This window comes from Callorhinchus milii, unplaced genomic scaffold (assembly GCF_018977255.1).
Source record: "Callorhinchus milii isolate IMCB2004 unplaced genomic scaffold, IMCB_Cmil_1.0 Scaffold130, whole genome shotgun sequence".
Lineage (NCBI taxonomy): Eukaryota > Metazoa > Chordata > Chondrichthyes > Chimaeriformes > Callorhinchidae > Callorhinchus > Callorhinchus milii.
This window is the reverse complement of record NW_024704871.1, coordinates 110,721-133,820: the sequence shown is the minus strand read 5'-3', so window position 1 is coordinate 133,820 and position 23,100 is coordinate 110,721. Positions and strand designations below refer to the sequence as shown.

Below are 23,100 nucleotides of genomic sequence, written 5' to 3'. Positions count from 1 at the left end.
CAAGATGGGCTGTGATGGTCTCGACAGTAAACTCACTGCCAAGTCTCACATGTGAACAATGATCATTTGGCTGGGGTAACAGAGGGCAACTGTGCCTGTGGAACCTCACCAACATGAAAACACCATGATGGAACTGGCCATTTCCTGATCACAAGCTTTGCTCACGTTTCACTCCTTTGTTTTTAATGCTCACTCTGCAGAAACTGACTGAGCTCACACACAGTGGGCGAGGAGACAAAGCTCTAAACTTCTTCTGAACATGGCGCTGGGGAAAGGTTCGCGAGCCCAAAGAGTGATGTGGGAATCCTTTGTTGAAATAAGGTACACTTTGCCCAAACTGAACAAAATAATGACTGAAATACAGGAGCAAGGTACAATATACATTTGCATTGAATCCATTCCCAAATCAATTACATATTTTACTGAGCAACCTAGATAACTAATTCACTATAACTAATGGAATGTCCTCGATACCAACAGGTGCCAGTCTATTAAACCAGGTGATTATTGACCAAAGTGTACCAGATGTACCAGCACACTTAAAGGTATGTGACCGTTTTAAGGTGTAACCAATGGATTCATTTCTGAAATGCAGAGTTTGAATGTTTGCATTTTCTGTGAGATTTACAGGAACTACAAATAATCTGGCAGTTAAATGGGAGGGCATCAGTTGATTATATTGATCTCCTCCTGGTCGCCCTCTCCAGCTTTACCACATACAAGTTTGCAACTCATCCAAATCCAGCTGCTCCCAACCCTACATGCATTAAGATTCACATGACCATTATCTTCATCCACAACAAAATTCACATTCATCCTAACTACGGCGGATTGGCTTGAATGCTCAGTCTCCCCTTTATATCCTGATTCTTCTTATTCTTTTCTACATCTGTGACTTTCTCCAATCTCCTTCTTCTGCGCAACTCCACCGTTCCAGAATCTGTAATTTCACTTTATTAAAAGCTCTTCTGAAGTCTATCTATGTGTCTGCGCCTCCACACACTGACAGCAACTTCCTAACAGGAAACTCACACATGTTGAGAAGCTGTCGAAAGGCAGACATTCTTGGTGCTTCTAACCCCAATGTGATTCTCTAATTGAAGATGCTCAGCGAAAGCACAAGGAGATGTTACTAAAACAAAGTGAGATACTGGTAGTGAAGACTATCCTGATAAAGGAGAAGGTGAAGCAGTTTCAGTTGGTTGATCGCTACACGGAGCTGACAATTATTTCTGATGTACGTGACCGGGAACTGGTAGAACATGAGCTGCTGGCGAGAGGCAGAGACCACGAGGAGTGGAGACAGAAGCAACTCCGGGGAGAGCTGGAAAAAATCCGAATTGATAAACTGTTCCACAGCAGCTTCTCCAGAGGAAGTTTCTTTTACCGGATGAAAAAATTCTACAAGAGAAGCGGATCTGGCACTTTCACAGGGAATTCCGCAGTAGTGAGTGGAGTGGCGGGGATTGGAAAAACAACCATGGTGCAAAAGATTGTCCATGACTGGGCCACAGGCAAAATCTATCCTCACTTCCACTTTGTTTTATTTTTAAATTCCGAGACCTAAACAAAGTTCATGACAGAGCAACACTGAGCTGCCTGATCGTGGAGCAGTATCCTTACCTCAGGGATGTTCTGGATGAGCTGTGGAAACACCCAGAGACATTGCTCTTTATATTTGATGGTTTGGATGAATTCAGGGGAAGTATTGATTTCGCTGACAATCGGAGAGACACAGAGCCTCAGCGCAGGTGCACAGACCCTGAATTCTGCTGTAAACTTTCTGACATTGTGTACAGTTTAATACAGAAAAAGCTGCTGCCAGGCTGCTCAGTGCTGGTGACCAGCCGCCCCACTGCATTACAGTTACTGGCAAAGGCTCAGGTCAGTGTCTGGGCTGAAATCCTGGGATTTGTGGGGAAGAGAGAAAGGAATATTTTCACAAGTTCTTTGAGGATCAGGAGGTGGCGGCTGCTGTTTACAGCCACGTGGAGGAGAACGAGCTCCTGTTCACCATGTGCTACAACCCGTCCTACTGCTGGATCCTCGCTCTGTCTCTGGGTCCCTTCTTTACACGGAAACACAGCAACAAACAGCGAGTTCCCAAGACAGTCACACAACTCTTCTCCTATTATATTTACATACTAACACATCACAGTGTCAAGATGGAAAGCCCCCGTGATGTGATGCTGAAGATTGGTGAGATGGCCTTCACTGGAGTCTCCCAGAGAAACATTGTCTTTAATGAGGAAGATCTGATCAAATATAACCTCCAGCCTTCCCAGTTCCTCTCTGGCTTTCTCATGGAACTTGTGGAGAGAGAGTCTTCAGAGCACAGTGTGGTCTACACATTCCCGCACCTCACCATCCAGGAGTTTGTAGCCGCACTCGCTCAGTTCCTGTCTCCTCAATCCAAACGCACCATGCGGTGTTTGATCCGCAGTGACATGGAGGAGGACGGCCGGTTTGAGATATTTCTGCGCTTTGTTGCGGGGCTCTCCTCCCCACGGGCAGCTCAGCCGCTGGAGGAGTTTCTGGGGCCATTTGTCCATCAGACAACCTGTGCGGTGATCGATTGGCTGAAGGAGAAGTTTAAAGCTCAGATTAAAGACACAGACACCGTCACTGGGAAAGGGAAGTTGCTGAACTCACTCACTACCTGTTTGAGTCTCAGAATCAAGCCCTGGCACAGCAAACACTGGGCTCTCTACGAACACTGGCATTTGGTGACAGCTCTCCACAGAAAGCATTGAGACTGACACCGATAGACTGTGTTGTGGTGTCTCAGGCCATTGGACTTTGTGACACAATGAAACAACTGAATCTGAAGAACTGCTACATTCAGGAGGAGGGTCTCCAGCGTCTGGTTCCTGCTCTGCACAAGTGTGAGGAATTGTGGTAAGTTTACTCTATTTGTAAATCTTATTCATATTATTCTTATTTCAAAGCCATTCTCCAGGACTTTAATGTCATCAAACACCAGCTGATCAATGGAAGAATGGTATCATACAGTAGGAGGGAACAGTGGGTGACAATTTGATGGCCGTCACACACAACAGTCCTGCCCTGGGTAATTGGGAGGTGAATGGCTGACATTCCACTGCACACTTGGCTGCTCCACACCCTGAGCCCTTGGGTGACATTGCCAGATTCCTGATGCTATTGGGATTGTTTCCTAACTCCGGACTGGAATACTCACTTTATTGATCAAATTGTAACTTGATCCCAGGTCAGACAGACCAGAGCTTATGCTCAGAGATGTCACTCAGTGGTTCCTGTTTATTCATACAGGAGATGGTTCTCCTGACCACAGAGTCTCTGACACACAGAAACCCTTCTAACCTCCAACGTTCTGAGCTTCCCACAAGCTCAGGACCCTAGAGCTCACTCTGCTGGACCGTGTGATTAGGCCGGAGGATTCCTGTTTCCTCACCTACCGGCGGCAGGACCTCCCCCAGCGCTGCATTCCAGGGCAAAGGGATCTCCCGATGGCTTGGCCATCCCATTTATCCAGGGGCAGACACACCCTCTCTCCAGTACAATATTATAAAACTGATACAATATAATTCACCACAAACAAATCTCCCTCAGCCTGATATCAGTTTGACCGGTGTGGGCTCCCTGGCCCTGGTGAAGAGTCTCCATTTCCAGCTCCTGAGACCTCCCGGCCACAGACATTCTCTTTCCGAGGTCTGGGGCTCACAGTGTTTGGAGAATGAGAGAATAGAGAGATAACCACTGCCCAGAACCTGGAGATTACAGTCCGTGATGGCAGAAGTCAAGACATTAACCTCACTCACATACTACCTAAGGGTTACAGTACTGCTGGAATAACCCAGCGTAAACTGTGCTGCTCCCAGGACCAGGCATTGCGGAGAATCCACTCCATTAAGTCCCAACAACCCAGCATGTTAAGATGTATTGCCAAGTTAAGGGCTGTGAGAAATACAAGGTTTATTATTAGGATTATTATTATTTTTCTGATCAGATTCTATCATTCATATCGGCTCCACTTTGTGTCCACAAATGGCTTGTTCCCCAGTCCCCGCACCGTCTCGTGTGTTGTTCCTCAGGGCTTTGCACTCGGTCCCCATCCTCTTCAACCTGTATATTCTCCCACTTGGTGACATCATCTGCAGACATGGGTTGAAGGTCCACATATATGAGGATGACACACAACTCTACATATCTGCCTCCACCCTCGAACCCCACGACCACTGCTGTAATGACACAATGTCTGTCAGACATCAAGTCCTGGATCAGAACGACCTTTCTACAGTTGAATGTCAGCAAGACTGAGGTTCTGCTGCTTGGCTCACACCAGCACCTCCGCAACTCAGGCACTGAGCATCAGCATCTACGGATGCCCACTCCACCTCACCAAGCCAGTCAGGAACCTGGGTGCCTTTCAACTGTCCTTTCTCCCCCATATCTGTGCCATGACCCGCTCTGCCTTCCCCCACTTCTGTAACATTGCCATCTCCACCACTGCCTCACTCCTCAGGCTGCCGATACCCTGACACATGCCTACATTACATTCTGGCTCAACTATGCCAATTCCCTGCTTGTCAGCCTTCCCAAATCTTCCCTCCACAAGCTGCATAACATCCAGTTCTCTGCAGTTCATGTCATCTCCAGCACCAGATTCCTTGACCCCATCTACCCCAGCCTCACCCGGCTCCTCTGACTTCCCATCCCTCAGTAGATAGAACTCAAAATCCTCCTCACTTTCCAGGCCCTCCACGGCCTTGCCCCCTCCTAACCTTCTGTCCTGCTTACCCCATTCAGTAGCCTGCGGCCTCCTCCACATCTCCTACTCAACTCATCCTGCCATCGGCAGCCGAGCTTTCAGCTTCTCTGCCCCCGCCCTTTGTAACTCTATCCCACAATCCCTTGGCCTCGCTCCCTCCCTTCACGAGTCGCGGTTCCTCATGGCCTGAACAGCCGCCCATAATATCAGCTGGTCCCACTGCACTGTCCTCACACCCAGGTCACTTACACCGTTATAACGGGCTCTGAGTACCGGCCGTGGGGAAAGCGGGTAAACTGGGCCCTGGGACTGTGAAGCCCGAGGACTTGCAGAGCACAAGACAGCTATGGGGGGTTTTGTTCTACTGGGGGAGAGGCAGTTACCCCTTTCAGGTGTCACACTCTCCCTCTCAGTTCTCTCTCTCTCTGTCTCTCGCTCTGTCTTTCTCTCACTCAGTCTCTCTCTCTCCCCGTCCCTTTCATTCAGTCTATCTCTCTATCTCTCTCTCAGTCTCAGTCTCTCGCTCTGTTTATCTTATTCTGTCTTCATGTCTTCTCTAGCTCTCTGTCAGTCTCAGGCTCTCCCGTAAAACACAGTTACACATTATAACATATTCTCTCACACAATCTCCCTCTCTATCTCCATCTCTATCTTCTGTCTCTATCACACTCTCTCTGAAACTCCCCCTCTCTCTCTCTCTGTCTCTCTCTCAGACTCTCTTTCTCAGTTTATCTCTGCAGTCTCTCTCTCTCTATCTCCCATCCAGTATCTCTCTCTCTCTTTCTGTGTCTCTTTATCTCATCCTCCCTCTGTCTTTCCCGCAAAACACACATGTCTCTCCGTCTCTCGCTATCTCACTTATTCTAATAATAATAATTCTTGCATTTGATATAGCGCGTTTTACGTCTTCTCGACTCTCAAAGCGCTTCACAGAATTTGCTGTAAAGTGAATTGACCGTATATTTGTGAGCGAAAGGCAGAAGCGATTTGCGCACAACAGCGTCCCACAAACAGTCGTTGATTGAAAATGATCCATTTTTTATTGTTTTGTTTTGGAGGGATTATTATTAGGCTCTGTGTGGAGTAATGAAACTTGCCCAAAGTTTCGCCCTCTCTGGAATTGAACGCAAGTGTCTCGCTTGCAAGGGAGTGCTCTAACCCCTGAGCTACAGGACTCCACTATCACTGTTCTCTCTATCGCTCACAATCACGATCTTAAAGTATCTCTAACTCAATCTCAATCTCTTTCTCGGTCTCTTGCTCTCTATCTCTTTCTCAGTCTCTCTCTCTGTCGCTCTCTCTCCCACCATTAGTCTCCCTCTGTGTCTCACCTACAAACTGCACAGTCTATACAATATACAATATATTCTCTCTCACGGTTTCCCTCTCTCAGTCGCTCTCTCTCTCTTTCTGTCTATCAGTCTCTCTCAGGCTCCCTCTCTATCTCTCTCAGTGTCTCTCTCGCTTTCTGCTTCTTCCGAAAAACACACGGTTACTGCAATTTATAATATATTTTCTCCCCTTCTCTCTCTCTCTCTCTCTCTCTCTCCTCCCTCTCTCTCTCTCTCTCTCAGTCTCTCTGTCTATGCCGAAAACACAGCCACTATATTTTATAAAATATTCTCTCTCAGTCTCTCTCTCTCAGTCTCTCTTTCTCTCAGTCTCTCTCGTTGTCCGTTTCTCTATCTCTCTCATAGTTTCTCTCTCGCTGTCTCACTCTACCACAAAACACACAGTCGCTGTACTTTAAAATATATTTTCTCTTTCAGTCTCTCTCAGTATATCTCTCAATCTCACTCAGTCTCTCTTTCTGTCACTCTCTTCGTCTCTTTCTCACTCTCTCTCCCTTCCAGTGACTATCTCTCTCTCCAAGTCTCTCACACTTTCTCTCATTGTATCATTTTCCCATATTCTTGCTTTTTCTCTCCCCGAAAACACATTCGCTACAATTTGTAATACATTATCTCTCACATTCTCCCTCTCTCTCGCTTGCTCTCTCTCTGTCTCTTTCAGTCTCTATTTCTTTCACTCTGTCAGTCTATTTCCCTCAGTGTCTCTCTGTTTCTTCCACAAAACACAGTAACTACACGTTATGTATTTTCGCTCAGTCTCTCAGTTTCTTTCTCTCTTGCAGTCATCCTTTCACAGAGCTCTCTCTGTCTCTCTCAGTCACTCTTTCTGTCTCTCTCTCTCATTCTACCTCTTTCTCATATTTTTGCTCTGTCTCTCACCCAAAACACACAGCAAATACACGTTATAATATTTTCTCTCACATTCTCTCTGGCTCTCTTGCTCTCTCTCAGTTCCTCGTTCATTCTCTTTCTATCATGTGCATCGTGTATCATTTTTAGTTATTGTGTGTTTTGTGGGAGAGAGCGAGTTGGAGAAAGAATAACTGCAATATAGAGAGAAAAAGAGTCAGAGAGAGCGACTGAGAGGGAGACTATACTATAACGTGTAGTGACTGTTTCGTGGAAGAGACTGAAGAGAGAGTGAGACTGAGAGACACAGAGAGAGAGATTGAGAAAGTGACTGGTAGAGAAAGACTGATAGAGAAAATGAGACTAATCGAGATAGACTGAGAAATCGAAGGTGAGAGACAGAGTGAATAAATAAAAGTGAGAGATTCAGAAAAGAGGGACTGAGAGAGAGAGACCTCGAGACAGTGAAAGAGAGACAGAAAGATAGACAGAGAGAGTTTGTGTGTGAGAGAGAGAGAGAGAGAGAGAGAGAGATAGGAGAGAGACGAGGGCAGAATAACTGAGATATTTAGAGAAAAAGTGACATAGAGAGAGAGACTGGTTAGGAGAACATATTATAATATAAAGTGTAGTTACTGTTTTGTGTAAGAGACTGAGCGAGAGTGACAGAGAGAGCGAGACTGAGAGCGAGACTATGACAGAGAATATATTATAAAATGACTGTTTTGTGGGAGAGTCACAGAGAGAGACTGAGAGTGAGAGACACAGAAAGGGACTATATGAGAACATGTATTATACTGTGTAGTGACTGTGTGTTTTGTGGGAGAGACAGTAAGAGAGAGAGATTGAGAGAGACAGAGAGGAAGACTAAGAGAGAGAGGAAGGAGATGAGAGAGAGACTGAGAGGGAGAATGCATTATAAAATGTACTGAATATATTTTGCGGACGTGACTTCAGTCTCTATTTCTCTTGTGAGAGACAGTGAGACTGATAGAGACAGTGGGCCAAGATATGTTTTAAAGTAAAGTGACTGTGTGTTTTGTGGTAGAGACTGAGAGACAGAAACTGCAATAGTGATAGAGGAGAATGAAAGAGTGACTGAAAGAGAAAGTGCGAGACACAGTGTGAGAGAGACTGAGAGAGAGAGACTGCGAGAAATTGTGATAGAAAACAGAAAGAGAGAGAATCAGATAGAATATATTATGAAGGGAAGTGACCACGTATTTTTGTGGGAGAGACACAGAGAGACACAGAGCGAGTGAGAGGGATAGAATGAGAGACAGTGAAAGAGCACATATTATAAAGTTTAGTGACTGTTTTGTGGGAGAGACAGAGAGAGACTCAGAGAGAGAGAGACTGAGAGACAGACTGGGAAAAAGACTGAGGGACAAAGAGAGAGAGAGTGACTGAGAGAGACTGTGAGAGAGACTGAGATACAGAGAAAGAGAGAGAGAAAGAGTGAGAGAGACAGAGAGAGAGAGACTAGACTGTGTGGGCTCATGCGTTGGTGTGTCTGATACTGGTGCCAGCGCCTTGGGACTTGCCTCCCACGTGAAAGGCTCCTGTATATACATGTCAATGTGTATTGTGTTGTTACACTATATTCCCTGTGTTTGTGTCTCTGTGTCCAGGCTGAAGGGCAATAATCTGGGAGATTGTGGAGTGAAGCGACTGTGTGAGGCTCTGAGGAACCCGGACTGCAAAATACAGAGACTGTGGTAAGTAACGCACTGTGTCTCCAGAGTCTGAATGACTCCAATATCTCAATATGTTTATTGTGACTGTCTGATCATTGCGGTTGAATATTGTGACAGGACTCAGTGTGACAGTGTGAGGCCACAAGCCATCGTTTACATCAAACTCTCAACATATATTAATGTGCGTGTCTGTATGAGTGTGTGTCTGTGTGTGTGTGTGCGTGTATCTGTGTGTGCGTGTATCTGTGTGATTGTATGTGTCTGTGTGTGTGCTCTCTGACCGAGCCTTCAGCTCCCCTCTCGACTCTCTTCCAACTCCTCGCTCCCTCCGTTCCCTCCCCTCACCCTGACCATTTACCCCTTCCTCGCTCCCTCCCTTCCCTGCCCTCACCCTGACCATTTCCCCCCTCCTCGCTCCCTCCCTTCCCTCCCCTCACCCTGACCATTTCCCACCTCCTCGCTCCCTCCCTTCCCTCCCCTCACCCTGACCATTTCTCCACTGCTCGGGTCATGACCCAACTGTGCAGCGCCTTGGGACGTCCTCCTGATGTGAAAGGCGCTTTATAAATGGAATCTTGTTGTTGTTGTATGCGTATCTGTGCGTGTTTGTTGTTAGAAGCGTTTGCAGCTATCTTGAACAATCTGACAATGATCCGGTACCAGTTTACCAATTGGTTGAGGTCAGTCACTACATTCAGGTCAAAATAGCAGGTAATACACAAATAAATGAAACAATAAAATAATACACAAGACACAAAACGTTACGGACCGGATTGCTGTCACAGCACTGGTTGTGTCTCGCACCGCTCCGCAACCGTTCCCGAGAGATATCTAACACACCTTTGTTTAAAGGCAACTTAATAACTCCAGACAAAACTGTCTTTTTTAAGAAAAATAACTCCATATATGGTTATATCCATAATATGTTTCAGTTCTCCTTTAACCACATTTTATTCTCTCCTGATCAACCCCTCCGTCCAGTGTGTAAGTGTGAACAGACTTTCCGTGTCCTTGTACGTCCTGACCTTATGTTGTCATTGTTTTGGGTTCTGCTCTCAGTTACTGAGCTTTGCCGCCTTTGCATTTCTATTTTATATTCTTAAACCACACTTTAGCATTAACGCAAGAGAAAACAGTGTGTGTATGTATGTCCATGTATATGTGTGTGTGCGTGTCATTGTGTATGTCTGTGTATGTGTCTGTGTGTTTGTTCGTGTGTGTCTTGTATGGGTGTCTGTTTGAGTGTCTGCGTTTATGTGTGCGTGTGTCTGTATATGAGCGTCTGTGTGTTCTTCTGAGTGTGAGTTTGTAACTCTGCGTGTGATTGTATTTTTATGTATGCGTGTTTCTTTGAGTTTTGTTTGCGTTCCATTGCATGTGTGTTTATGTGCTTGTTTGTGTGTTTCTGTGTATGTATTTGTGTGCGTCTGTTTGTTTGTGTGTACGTTTCTGTAAATGTGTGTCGTTGTGTTCGTTTGAGCGTTTGTGAGTGTCTGTGTGTGGGTGTCACACGCAGACACTCACAAACGACCCTCGCCCTCGCCCGACCCCATCACTTCCACCCTCGCACGAACCCATCACTCCCCCACTTGCCCGACGCCATCACTTCCATTCTCGCCTGACCCGATCACTCACACCGTCGCGCGACACCATCACTCACACCCTCGTCCGACTACAGTACTTCCTCCCTCGCCCGACCCCATCATTCCCAACCCTCGCCCGACCCCATCACTCCCACCCTCGCCCGTCCCCATCACTTCCACCCTCGCCCGACCCCATCACTCCCACCGGACCACATCATTCCCAACCTCGCCCGATCCCATCACTGCCACACTCGCCGAACTCATCACTCCCGTGCTCGCCCGATTCCATCACTCCCACCCGACCACATCACTCCCACCCTCGCCCGATTCCATCCCTCCCATACTCGCCGACCCCATCATTCCCATCCTCGTCCGACCCCATCACTCCCACACTCGCCCGACCTATCACTCCCACCCTCGCCCGACCCCATCTCTCCCACCCTCGCCCGACCCCATCACTCCTACCCTCGCCCAACACCATCACTCCCACCCTCGCCCAACCACATAACTCCCACCCTCGTACCCCATCCCTCCTAGCGTTGCCCGACCCCATCATTCCCCACTCTCTTCCGACACGAGCACTCCTACCCTCGCCCGAACCCATCACTCCCACCCTCGCCCGACACGACCATCTCTGACCTGCTGTCTCCCTACCAACCTGCCCGCTCCCTCCGGCCAGTGGGCTCCGGGCTGCTCCATATCTCTCGCTCGCCCCGCCCTCCCATCGGTGTCCGGGCTTTCAGCCTCTCTGCCCACACACTCTGGAACTCCATCCCACGGTCCCTTCCCCTCACTTCCTCTCTTGTCTCCTTCAAGGTCGGTCTCAAGACCCTTCTCTTCCATCGTGGCTTTGGTCTCCCTCCCACCTCTCTGCCTTCCCTCACTCCTACCACACCCCTCCCCCACCCTTCACCCCTCCCCCACCCCCACCCCTTCCCCAATCCTCCCCCATGCTTGGGCCCCGACACCTGATTGTTCAGCGCTTTGGGACGTCCTCCCGATTTGAAAGGCTCTCTGTAAATGTCATTTTGTGATCGTGTGATCGTGTGATCGTGGAGTCCTGTGGCTCAGTGGTTAGAGCACTTGCTTTGCAAGCAAGACACCTGGGTTCAATTCCAGGCAGGGCGAAACCTTGGGCAAGTTTCCTTACTCCACACGCCTAATAATAATCCCTCCAAAACCCCAAACAATAATAAATTGATCATTTTCAATCTACGACTGTTTGTGGGACATTGCTGTGCGCAATTGGCTGCCGCGTTCGCCCACAAATATACAGTCAATTCACTTTACAGTATATTCTGTGAAGCGCTTTGGGACGTCCTCCCGACGTGAAAAGCGCTATATCAAATGCAAGGATTATTATATTATTATTATTATTTTGTTGTTGTTATTGTTGTGCATTTGTGTGTGTGTATATTTGCGTGTGTTTTTTTTTGTGTGTATCTGTGTATGTGTATTTATGTGTGTGTGTGTTTGTATTTGATTTTGTGTTTCTGTGTATGTTTGTGTGTTTTTGAGTTTGTGTCTGTGTGTCTTTATGTATGTTTCTATGCGAGTTTGTGTGTTTTTGTGTGTGTGATTGTGTTTGTTTGTGTGTCTGTGTTTTTGAGCTTGTTTTTGTGAATGCTTGTGTGTTTTTGTGTGTGATTGTGTTTATGTTTATGTATGTTTGTGTATGTGTGTATGTGTGTTTGTTTGTGTGCTTATGTGCTTTTTACTGTGGGTGTGCGTTTATGTGTGTGTGTTTGCGTGTGCTTGTGTGTGCTTTTGTGTGTGTTTGTGTGAGTGTTTGCGTGTATATTTCTGTGTGCGTGCGTGCATATGTGTTTGTATGGGTTAGTGTGTGAGTGATTGTTTGTTTCTGTACGTGTGTGTTTGTGTGAGTGCTTTTGAGTTTATGTTTGTATGTTTGTGTGCATGTGTGTGGATGTGTATTTTTGTGTTTGTGTTTCTGTGTGTATGTGTGTCTGTGTGTGTGGCTATGGTGTCTGTGTGTTTGTGTCTCCGTGTGTGTGTATTTGCCTGTGGGTCATGTGTTTCTTTGTGTGTGTGTGTATTATATGTGTGTGATTTTCTTTATGTTTGTGTGTGTGCTTGTGTGAGTTTTTGCGCGTGTTTGTTTGCGTGAGTGTATTTGCATATTTTTGTGTGTGTGTATTTGTCTGTGGGTCATGTGTTTGTTTGTGTGCGTGTATATGTATTTATGTGTGTATTGCTGTGTGTGTGTCTGTCTGTGTGTATATGTGTCTGTGGGTCAGGTGTTTATGTGTGTTTATGTGTATTTATGTGTGTGTGTTTCTGTGTATGTGTGTCTCTCTGTGTGTTTGTGTGCATGTCCGTGTGTGTGTATTTGTCTGTGGGTCATGTGTTTGTTTTTGTGTGTGTGTATTTGTATTTATGTGTTTGTGTTTAATTTTGTTTATGTTTGTCTTTGTGCTTGTGTGCGTGTTTGCGCGTGTGTGTTTGCATGTGTGCGATTTTGCGTCAGTTTATGAGTGTTTTTGTGAGTGTTTCTGTGTGTTTCAGTGTGTGTGTTTGTGGGTGCGTATATTTGTGTATTTTTGTTTGTGTGTATTTGTTTGCGTGTTTATGTGTATGTGAATTTTTATTTGATTTTGTGTTTCTGTGTCCATTTGAGTGTTTTTGAGTGTGTGCATGTGTCTTTGTGTGAGTTTCTATGTATGTTTGTATGACTTTGCGTGTGTTTGTTTGTCTCTGCATATGTGTGCGTGTTTGTGAGTTTGTTTTCAAGCATGTTTATTGGTTTGTGTGTTTCTGTGTGTGTATTTCTGTGTGTGATTGTGCGTATGTCTATGTTTGTTTGTGTGTGTAAGCTTGTCTACGTTTTTTCTCTGTATGTGTACGTGCGTGTATTTGCGTGTGTTTGTGTGTGCGTGTGCGTTTGTGTGAGTGTTTGTGTGTGTTTCTCTTTGTTTTGGGGATTGTGTGCGTTTGTGTGTCTGTGTTTGTTTGTGGGTGTGTTTGTGCAAGCTTGTTTGTGTTTCTGTGTGTGCTTGTATGTGAGTTTGTGTCTGTGTGTGTAATTGTCTGTGTTTCTGCGTTTGTGTGAGTGTGTTTGTGTGTTTGTTTGTGTGCATGTATGGCTATGTATTTCTGTATGTGTATTTCTGTGTGTGTGTGTGGATTTCTGTTTGTGTCTGTGCGCGTTTGTGTGTGATTGTATGTGTGTGTTTGTTTGTGTGTGTTTATGTGCCTATGCGTTTCTGCTTTTGTGTGTATGTGTGCGTGAGGGTGGTGCGGGTATTTGTGTGTATGTTTGTGTATGTGTTCATGTGTTTATATGTGTGTTTGTGTGTATGTACGTGAATGTGTAAGTACATGTGTGTTTGTTTGTATGTGTATCTATGTTTATGTCTGTGCATATGTATGTATGAGTGCGTTTGTTTGTTTTTGTATGCGTGTCTCTTTGTGGTGTTTGTGTTTGTACCCCTGCAACCTGTTCGGCCCAGACCTGCATGATGTTAGGGCTTCCTCGCTAACCCTGAGAGGTTTATCTCACACAGGTCAATGATTCCATCCATATACTCAACTGGCTTCAGTTCACGGACGCAAACATTTTTGTGGAAAAATCATTACCTGAGGTAGTTTTCTGTTGGTAAATTTACAGCCAAAACGTCTGTGCAAGATCCTCACCCAGAATAAAGTCTACCCAGCTTTAGCCCTGAGTTAGCCTGTTTCTGCTCACACTGCAGTCTGAGCCCTGTAGCTCAGTAGTTAGAGCCCTCGCCTCGCTAGCGAGAGGGCCTGGGGGTGATTCCTGACAGAGCAAAACCTTACGGATGTTTCCTTACTCCATCGTGTTTGTTTGCCTCCCAGTCAGTCAAATTCCGCTTGTTAGACGATATGCATATCGTATTTCCAGGGATAATAGACCCTTCAAATAAATATTTAACACGAAAAATATACAATCAATTCCGTTTACAGTACATCCTGTGAAGAGCTTTTAGGCGTCTCCAAGACATGATGAGGCTCTGTATCAAATGCCAGGATTACTATTATATTATATATTATATCTGGATACCGGAAAACCCTCTGAGGCTCGTTGGGGTCAGGACTGTCTGAGCGTCGTTTCCATCTCTATGTCCGCTTGTGGCCTCTATCGCCTCTTCCTTCCGTGGGTGACGGCCTGTAGTGAGTGACAGTGGGTTACACACACTGCTTTTACGCTGATCCCTATCATGTCTCTGTGTCTCTGATCTCCAGGTTGGACAGTAACAGACTGACCGATGGCTGCACTGATGCTCTGGTCTCCGCTCTCAGTACAAAGCGCTCACTGAGGGACCTGGACCTGAGGTCCAACTCCTTCACAGACGGCTCTGTCCGCGCTCTCCGCCGCCTCATACAGACCTGCACCAGTCTGGAGGGGATCTGGTGAGTGTTTGTGTCAGTGTTTAATATGATAAACACACAGAGAAAGGGCGGTGTATCAGAATTGGAACAGTTTGAAGGAATTTATTTATTCATTAAACTGCGACATGAACAGTTTACAGTTTGTACCATTATCCCATGGGTTTATTTCATGTTTAATGTGTTTCAGGCTGTGGGCGAATAAGTTCAGTTCAGACGGACGGAATCAGCTGAAGTCACTGCAGGAAATCAGAGCTGAGCTGTCAGTGACAGTGTGACACTGACTGAGGCAGTGACTGTCCACACAGTCTGTGTAACATGGAATATATTCTGGACACTGTAGTGACTGATTATTAAAGATGTTGATCCTGATTCCTCTCCCATCTCTGCTCTGGGGACCGTTATTGACACACACCGCCTACGGCCGTGCGGGCGGCTGGAGAGCCCCGACCCTCAGTCACTGCTAAACTGCTATAAGCGAGCACAACTGGTGCACTTTCTTTCACAGTCTCTTTCTCTCTCTGTGTGTGTCAGTCCCTCTAAGTTTATATATTTCCGTCTTTCTATTTCAGGCTCTCTCTTTCGTTGCCTCTCTTAGTCTCCGTCTCTCTCTCTGTCTCTCTCTCTGTGCCTTAACCGTCAGTGTTTGTGTTTGAGATCCTGAGAGAGAGATCAGTCCGAGTGTTCGTGTGTGTGTGAGAAAGAGAGAGTTTGCAGACCGTGTGCGTGAGTGAGAAGGAGAGGGAACAGTCAGTGGGTTTGCGGGAGAGGGAGTGAGCTGTCAAAATGTGTGCCTGTGTCAGAGAATGAGAGCAGTCAGTAAGAGTGTGTGTGTGAGAGAGCAGTCAGTGAGTGTGTGTGAGAGAGCAGTCAGTGTTTGTGTGTGTGTGAGAGAGCAGTCAGTGTGTGTGTGTGTGAGAGAGAGAGCAGTCAATGTGTATGTGAGAGAGAGCAGTCAGTGTGTGTGTATGTGTGTGTGAGAGCAGTCAGTGTGTGTGTGTGAGAGCAGTCAGTGTATGTGTGTGAGAGAGCAGTCAGTGTGTGTGAGAGAGAGCACTGTGTGTGTGTGTGTGTGTGTGTGAGAGCAACAATCACAAGATTTATTTTATAGAGCGCCTTTCACGTCGGGAGGACGTCCCGAGGCGCTGTACAGTTGGGTCAGGAACCGAGCATTGGAGAAATGGTCAGGGTGAGTGGAGGGAGGGGGTGGGGCGAGGAGGGGGGAAACGGTCAGGGTGAGGGGAAGGAAGGGAGGGGGCGAAGAGGGGGGAAATGGTCAGGGTGAGGGAAGGGACGGAGCGAGGAGGAGGGCAATCGTCAGGGTGAGGGGAGGGAAGGGAGGAGTCGAGGAAGGGGGGGGAATGGTCAGGCGGAGGTGGATAGAGCGAGGAGTGCGGAAATGGTCTGGGTGAGTGGAGGGAAGGGAGAGGGCGAGGAGGGGGAGAGAGTCGATAGTGGAGCTGAAGTCACGGTCAACCCCAACTCCACTGGCTTCCCATTACACAGAGGAAACAGTTCAATATCCTGGTCCTCACTTTCAAAGCCCTCCATGGCTTGTTCCCCCCCCTACCTCTGTGACCTCCTAACCCCCGACCAACCTGTACGCTCCCTCCACTCAGTAGGCTCCAGGCTGCTTCACGTGCCCCACCCCATCAATGGCGGTTGGTCCTGCAACTTCTCTGCCCCCAACGTCTTGAACTCCATCCTACGATGCCTCCGCCTCAATCGTCCTCTCCTCACCTCCTTCAAGGTACATCTCAAGACACTCCTCTTCGAGCGACGGTGCTTTTGGTCACCCTCCTACCCCCACCTCTCAACCCTCCACTCCATCATGATCCCAACGCCCAGCTCGGTCCAAATCCCCGACTCTCTAGGTCTCTCTCTCTCTCTCAGTCTGTCTCTCTCAGTCCCTCTCTATCTGCCTCCACCCCTCGGAGCCAAATCCCTGACTGTGCAGTGCCTTGGTACGTCCTCCTGATGTGAAACTCAGGCGCATTAGAAAATGTTTGTTGTTGTTGTTGCGTTTTCTGAGCGAAACGCGACAGCCGATGGCGCCCAGCGACGCCCCCACAAACAGCCGGGGGTTGAGGTGACCTATTATTATTATTATTATTATTCTGAAGGGATTATTACCCCCGTAAAGTGATCTGATGATTCCATTTTGAAGATGGAGAAAGATGCTAAGATCCGGGTGATGTTGACCTGAGCTCCTCCCCCTCCACCCCCGCCCCCCGAGGGCTCAGCATTAAAACACACCTTTATAATAATAATAATCATAATAATAATAATAATCCTTGCATCTGATGTTGCGCTTTTCACGTCGGGAGGACGTCCTAAAGCGATTCACAGAACATGCTGGAAAGTGAAGTGACTGTATATTTGTGGGCGAACGCGGCAGCCAATTGCGCACAGCAATGTCCCACAACACTCTGGGAGGAGGGCGCCATACAAGTGCAAGTTGTTGCTGTCGTTGAATGCACATTTTGCGAAATGCCCGAAGTGGAGGGGATGAGCAGGAAAGAGGTGAAGTAATTACTAATTATGTGAGTCTGGACAGCTTAACAACACACAGGATGTGCACACATTTGTTGTGGACGTTCCCTTTAAACACGTCGCTATGTTCACTACATACATGTGCCACCGACTCACACACACACACACCGCCACAGCACACCGGCCGATCATGGCCGGTGGCCCGATGCGCAGCGCACACTCACACACATGTTCACACGTTAAACACCCGGAGACACGGCCACACAAACCGCTCACATCCACTCAACACACAACCAGTCCCGACCCTGTCCCCGCGGCCTCCGCGCCGGGTCCTGTTCCCTTTACCTACACTACAGGGAGCAGTGACACGGGTGGGATTGGTCCCGACCCCGTACCAATGTAATGTTGATGTTGTTGTGGTTGAGCCCTTACTCCACTCACTGCCGCTCCCCCCTTCATGGCCTGAGACTGACATACATTTTCTGGAACGTCGTTGGTTACACATCGACCTTCTCTCTTCGCAGTGCACGGCCACACACACATTTCACCGCCTCTGCACCACTGACAGTGATCACACACTGAATGGGGGGATTTGAAATTGCCGCCAAGTCCGGGCCGATGGGAATTGCTGTAACGCTGCAGTGCAAACACATGTCCAGCAGGAGGCGGTGCTGCACTGCAATCACTCCCTGTGTTCACAGTGCAACACCACCGCTTCCCGAATCATTGAAGGTTCAAGAAAATTCACTTAAAAAAAATTTGACTTTTCTGCAACGATTAACCTGCATTTATTTCGCCTCTTTCACGCGGGCTCTCGGCTCGGAGATGTTCCTCAGTCTTATGTTGCAACTGACGAACTCATTTTCGTTCTTGTTCATGTGTTTATGTGAATAAAGTGTTCTCCACTGAACCCCATGACATTGGTTTCACTCCTCATTCCCTCTCGGTCGGATTTGCAACACCTGATGCTGGAGGGAGGTGAGGCACAGGAGTACACTTCACTTCATCTCTCCTGATGGCTGTTATGTATTTGAGGAATATAATCATTCACCTTTCACCCCAAATAGTCCCACTCCACCGCTTTTAACACAACTGGAACACACGCCTTCGCTTTTACCCGAATTGGTTCTCACCCCCACCCAACTATCTACACTCTTCCGCTCTGTTCTAAACGAGTCCCACTTTCCCGCACGTAAACCAGAGCAATGCACACCTGTGCTTTTCAAGTCCCTATCGAATTCCCTTCTGAAAACTACTATAAAATCGAGGAGTCCTGGAGCTCAGTTGTTAGCGCACACGCTTTGCGAGCGAGAGGCCTGGGCTCGGTTCCCGGCGGTGTGAAATCTTGGGGAGTTTATTTACTCCACACACTTTGTAATAATTCCTCCAAACACAGACACAGACGGACACACACTCTCACTCTCTGTCAGTCTCTCTCACCCGCTCTCTCACAGTCTCTCTCTCCTCTTTCTCACACACACACAGACACCGAGTCGGGCTATCACACAGACACACACAGTGTTGGCCTCGCTCGGTGTCTGGGTTTGTGTGTGTGTGTGTCTGTGGGTTCAATGTGTGTGAGAGCGAGTGAGAGCGAATGTGGGAGAGAGGGTGAGAGACTGACAGTGAGAGTGTGTGTCAGTCTGTGTGTGTGTCTGTATTTGTGTGATAGACTGTCTCTGTGTGTGTGTCAGTCTCTGTGTGTGTGTGTCAGTCTCTGTGTGTGTGTGTCTCTGTGTGTGTGTGTGAATGTCTTAGTGTGTCTGTGTGTGTCCGTGTATGTGTATATCTGTTTGTGTGTGTGTGTGTGTGTGTTTCAGGCTCAGTGTGTGTGAGAGAGAGTGATAGAGAGTGTGTTTTTGTGTCTGTGTCTCTCTCTCTCTCTCTCTCTCTGTCACCGACACTGACCGTCGTCTCCGCCGCCATCACCACCTCCCGCGGTCCCGCCTCGCGCTCAGACAGACAGGCGCCGCGCCCCGAAACACCGTCAGCCCCGCGCCCGGAGACGGCACTGCGCAGGCGCCGAGTTCAAAAAAAAACCGTCGGCCTCGCGCGCGGACAGACAGCGACGGCACTGCGCAGGCGTCCAGTTCAAAAAAAAACCGTTCGCCTCGCGCTCAGGGACTCCACTGCGCAGGCGCTGAGTCAGAGAAAAAAAGAGGCGCCAAAGTCAGGCGACGAGAGACACAGAGAGAGAGAGACAACCGACCGACAGAGGCGACTGAACCCATCGACCGTTTAAACCTCACACTGAGGCCTCCCGACGCCAATGAATAACCCACACAAACAATTCTGTAATTTTTTACCCGAATGACAAAGGCGGATCCCGTCACTACAGTCATCCACGCACTTGATCCACAGAGAGCCCAGACATTGGGGCCTCACCCAAATATATTGCCCACAATACATACAGTGAGTTCACTTTACACTATATCCTGTGTTGCGCTTTAAGATGTGATGCGGCGCCATAACAAATGCAAATAGTATTAGTGTTATCTCTCAAATTACTAGTGTTTGCACTAACTGCTTCCGCTACAGGACTCCACCGATTATATCGCCGCCTTCAAATAAAACCCCCGGAAACCATAAGGGCACTAATGTTCAGCATTGGATATAAATGAATAGATGTGGACGCTTTGGATTAGAAAAGATTCCATTCTGATCCAACAGACATCAAATAGCCATCCAGCAACACCTCAACATTATACTGTTAAAACATGACAGAAGTTGTATCGGTTCAGATCATAGCATTTTATATGACTAATTTAATATCATAATAATAATAATTCTTGCATTTGGTACAGCGCCTTATCGCGTCTTCACAGAATATCCTTCAATGAATTGTCTATGTTCTCTGACACTGAGAGCCAAGCGCTGGAATGGCATTGAATCGCGGGTTTACTGCGGCTTTGAGGGTTCACATCAACATCAATGTGAAGGACAAATAACTCGAGGAGACAGTTCATGACCATCTCGTTTGTTTTGTCAACTTCTGAGGAAGAAGGCAACCGGTGAAAACCTAAACATCTCAAGGTTAGAACAAGAATAACATCACATTTGTACAGCAGCTTTCACATCGGGAGGATGTGCCAAGGCAATGGACAGTCAGACCTGAGCTGTGGGTTGGGATTGGGGAAGGGGGAAAGGAGGCTGTGGTCGTAGTGGAGGGTCTTGAGATGGGTCTTCAAGAAGCCAATGGAGAGGGTGAGGCAGAGGGACTGCGGGATGGAGTACCAGCGAGTGGGGCAGAATGGCTGAAGGCCGCTCGCTGGGTATTTGCGGAAACTTTGCTCTGTTAACTAGTACCGCCTTATTCTCTGTTGTACCTTTTCAATGTGATGCAGATAACATGCAGCTTATTAAAAAACACATACCTTGAACTTGATATAGCACTTTGCTGTTACCAAATTCCTCCTCCAAATACCCACCCGCAATCCCTCTAACCTTTCATACAACCACCCAATTTACAGCCCCCCTTTCCTTGCCCCTTGGGGTTAAGCAGAGCTTTGCTGGACTGATCGAGGTCAGCTTCCTAATACATTCCATATTTTGCTGAAAAGAAGTTCACACCTCTGAGATAAAGAGCAATTAGATCCTTCAATTTGTATGTCTCGCATACGAAACACGTCCATCTTTCAACCCATATTCCCTCAATGTTCTTTTTTACTCAGTTCAGTTTTGCTCTCTTGTCATCCGGCCTCTGCATCATTCTGTGAATGAATAGTAAATCTCTCAGTGCAGAAATGTCTGGAAACCTTGATTATCCCGCTAAGATAAAAGGACAATACTTGATCCATGGTGTAAGATTGTATTTGTATTCCTTAACGTCTTTAAGGCTTTTAAATTAACCTCTCACCTGTAACCCTTTAACAAGTTGTGTTTGATTTAATGACCAGCTTAGATGTAGCTTTGCTGGACCGGTTGTCGTAAGATTATTACATTTCATATCTGTCTGGGGAGAAGTTCACTCCTCTGAGATAATGAGGAATCAGGTCCTTGAGCACAGATGTAAGAATAAAGGACCACAGAGAGAATTGGCTGCAGTCTCACACACCTGCGGAGCTCAAGGCGGAGAACCTCTCAGGTTGGAGAAGTTCGCCAGAACAAAAGTTGCCAATTTGTCTTTCTCTCGATCAGTGTATTTTTCTATGGGAAATTTCTCTGCTCAGAGTCACCAGCAGTTTGCGAATGGTGAGGGCTATCTCTGTGACCAGGGGAGGCAGAGTGAGGATCTCTTAAAAGAAAGATTTTACTATGAAATCCTTGGTGTTGACGTGAGAGTCGAAGTAAGGGGTCAAACGCATCTTCCCAGTTGGACCGGAGAAGATAGATTTTACTCTAACTATAGTCTCAGTTCGAGCTTTTGTGACTCACTTAATAAATTTTCGATTATTAAACAACGGTATTGGTCGTATCCACCAACTCTATTACAATGATGTTAAGGGAGGATTACGCTGCCTGTGACGAGTTACCAACGGTTAGATTGGCTTTAACGAGAGAAGGTTAGTCTGGTTGTTAAAAGCAGATAGTGGTTTCGACTGTCTGTGAGGAGGGAAAGCGAGAGGGTCAGACTGGCTTTTATGAGAAGAGAGGGTTTAGACCGACTTCGATCAGAAAGTTAGAGAGGTCGGTTGGCTTTGAGGAGGGAGAGAGAGAGGGTTAGACTGACAGACAGAAGGGGGTTAGATGAGCTGTGATGGTAAACAGAGCATTGGACTGACGGGGATGAGAGAGAGGAGACACTGTAAGGGATAGAATATTCTAATTGGGATTGAAAAACTAAAGAGTGTACAGTAAGTTAGGACGCACCAAGCAAGTAGTACAAGACGATATAAGTGTTGAGTTGCAGAGGCAATTTCTGGACCCATCGCCATGCTAAAGTTTATTTGGCAAATAGCAAAAAAGTAAAACAAAATTTTGTTTGTTTCAGATTTGCGTCACCAGTGTCTAATTAATAAATAATTGCTTTGTGTGAAAATCTCCAAGGGAACATGGCTTGGCTATGATTTACTGCCAGACTCTGACCAGGGTGTGCTATTACCTGTTCAGCCCAGAACATTGAAGCCACATCACTGAGAGGCTCGGGAGCCAAAGGCAGGAACCGCAGCTCAGTCAGTGGGGAGACAAGACGGTGAGTCTCTTATTAGATCTGATTGTGGCTGAAATAAATTCTTGCTGTTATCCCAGGTTGTACGCGCACAGAGAGAACAACCCATATAAATGCAAGTTGTTGTTGTTCGTGCAACATTTATTGCAATTAAGGAAATCAGGACTAACTGAATGAGCGAGAGTTACAATACCGTTTGGTTCATATTCTGTGTTCGTGCTTCTCACGGTGTGTGTTTGTGTGTCTTTATAATGATTTTAAGAATGACGGCTATATCGTCTGTTATTAACAGTGAGCACCTCAATATAGTCAAATATTTACAGTGTGTTTTATCGTCTGTATAAATCCATTTTTGAATCTTTGCTTTCATATGTCTGTGTCTGTTGTTGTTCCAGATAGTGTTTAATATCTTCCCGCTGTTTAGTGGCTTTGCCTGTCTGATATTAACAGGGAGCACCTCTATACAGTCTGAAGTTAACAGTGTGTATGCACATCTGTATTTGTGTGTGTCTGTGTATGTGCTCCCGTGTTTCTGTGTGTGAGCATTTGTTGCTGATGTTCATTTGCTGTGGTTGTTAATCTGTGCTGCAAACTGGTGTTTTGTGGCAGCTATCTGGTGTTTAGTGGCTGCCATCTCGTGTTGAATGGCTGTCAGCTCGTGTTGAATGGCTGATGGCTGGTGTTTATTGGCTGCTCGCTGGTGTTTATTGGCTGCTCGCTGGTGTTTATTGGCTGTGGTGGTGTTTAGTCGTTAAGGCTGGTGTTTACTGGCTGTGTCTGAAATTTAGTGACTGTGGAAGAGTTTATTGGCTCTTAACTTGCGTCTGTTGCAGTCACAGGGGATGCCGCAAATCGCTACGGCCCAGTGCGGGTGTACTGCAAACATCTGCGGTTTTTACAT

The 23,100-nt window shown here is 46.9% G+C and overlaps 2 protein-coding genes across 2 annotated transcripts; both read left to right on the top strand.

Annotated features, from left to right (window-relative positions):
* The first annotated feature begins 528 nt into the window (after nt 1-528).
* On the top strand, nt 529-1,567 carry LOC121851785 (NACHT, LRR and PYD domains-containing protein 3-like). The gene is made up of 2 exons (XM_042345870.1): nt 529-545; nt 1,104-1,567. The coding sequence occupies exon 2, from the start codon at nt 1,127-1,129 to the stop codon at nt 1,565-1,567; it is 441 nt and encodes a 146-aa protein (XP_042201804.1). The 5' UTR covers nt 529-545; nt 1,104-1,126.
* Nucleotides 1,568-2,165: 598 nt separating this feature from the next.
* Nucleotides 2,166-15,067, top strand: LOC103172924 (NACHT, LRR and PYD domains-containing protein 3-like). The gene is made up of 5 exons (XM_042345869.1): nt 2,166-2,590; nt 2,635-2,898; nt 8,583-8,669; nt 14,456-14,623; nt 14,790-15,067. Exons 1-5 carry the CDS (start codon nt 2,166-2,168, stop codon nt 14,875-14,877), a joined length of 1,032 nt encoding a protein of 343 aa, XP_042201803.1. The 3' UTR covers nt 14,878-15,067.
* Nucleotides 15,068-23,100: the final 8,033 nt, after the last annotated feature.

Excerpts from the sequence above, each read along its gene's own strand:
- LOC121851785 (XM_042345870.1), top strand. The coding sequence starts at position 1,127 with ATGTTACTAAAACAAAGTGAGATACTGGTAGTGAAGACTATCCTGATA.
- LOC103172924 (XM_042345869.1), top strand. The coding sequence starts at position 2,166 with ATGGAAAGCCCCCGTGATGTGATGCTGAAGATTGGTGAGATGGCCTTC. Across the intron at positions 2,899-8,582 it reads CACAAGTGTGAGGAATTGTG|GCTGAAGGGCAATAATCTGG; the intron begins GTAAGTTTACTC and ends CTCTGTGTCCAG. Across the intron at positions 8,670-14,455 it reads TGCAAAATACAGAGACTGTG|GTTGGACAGTAACAGACTGA; the intron begins GTAAGTAACGCA and ends TCTGATCTCCAG.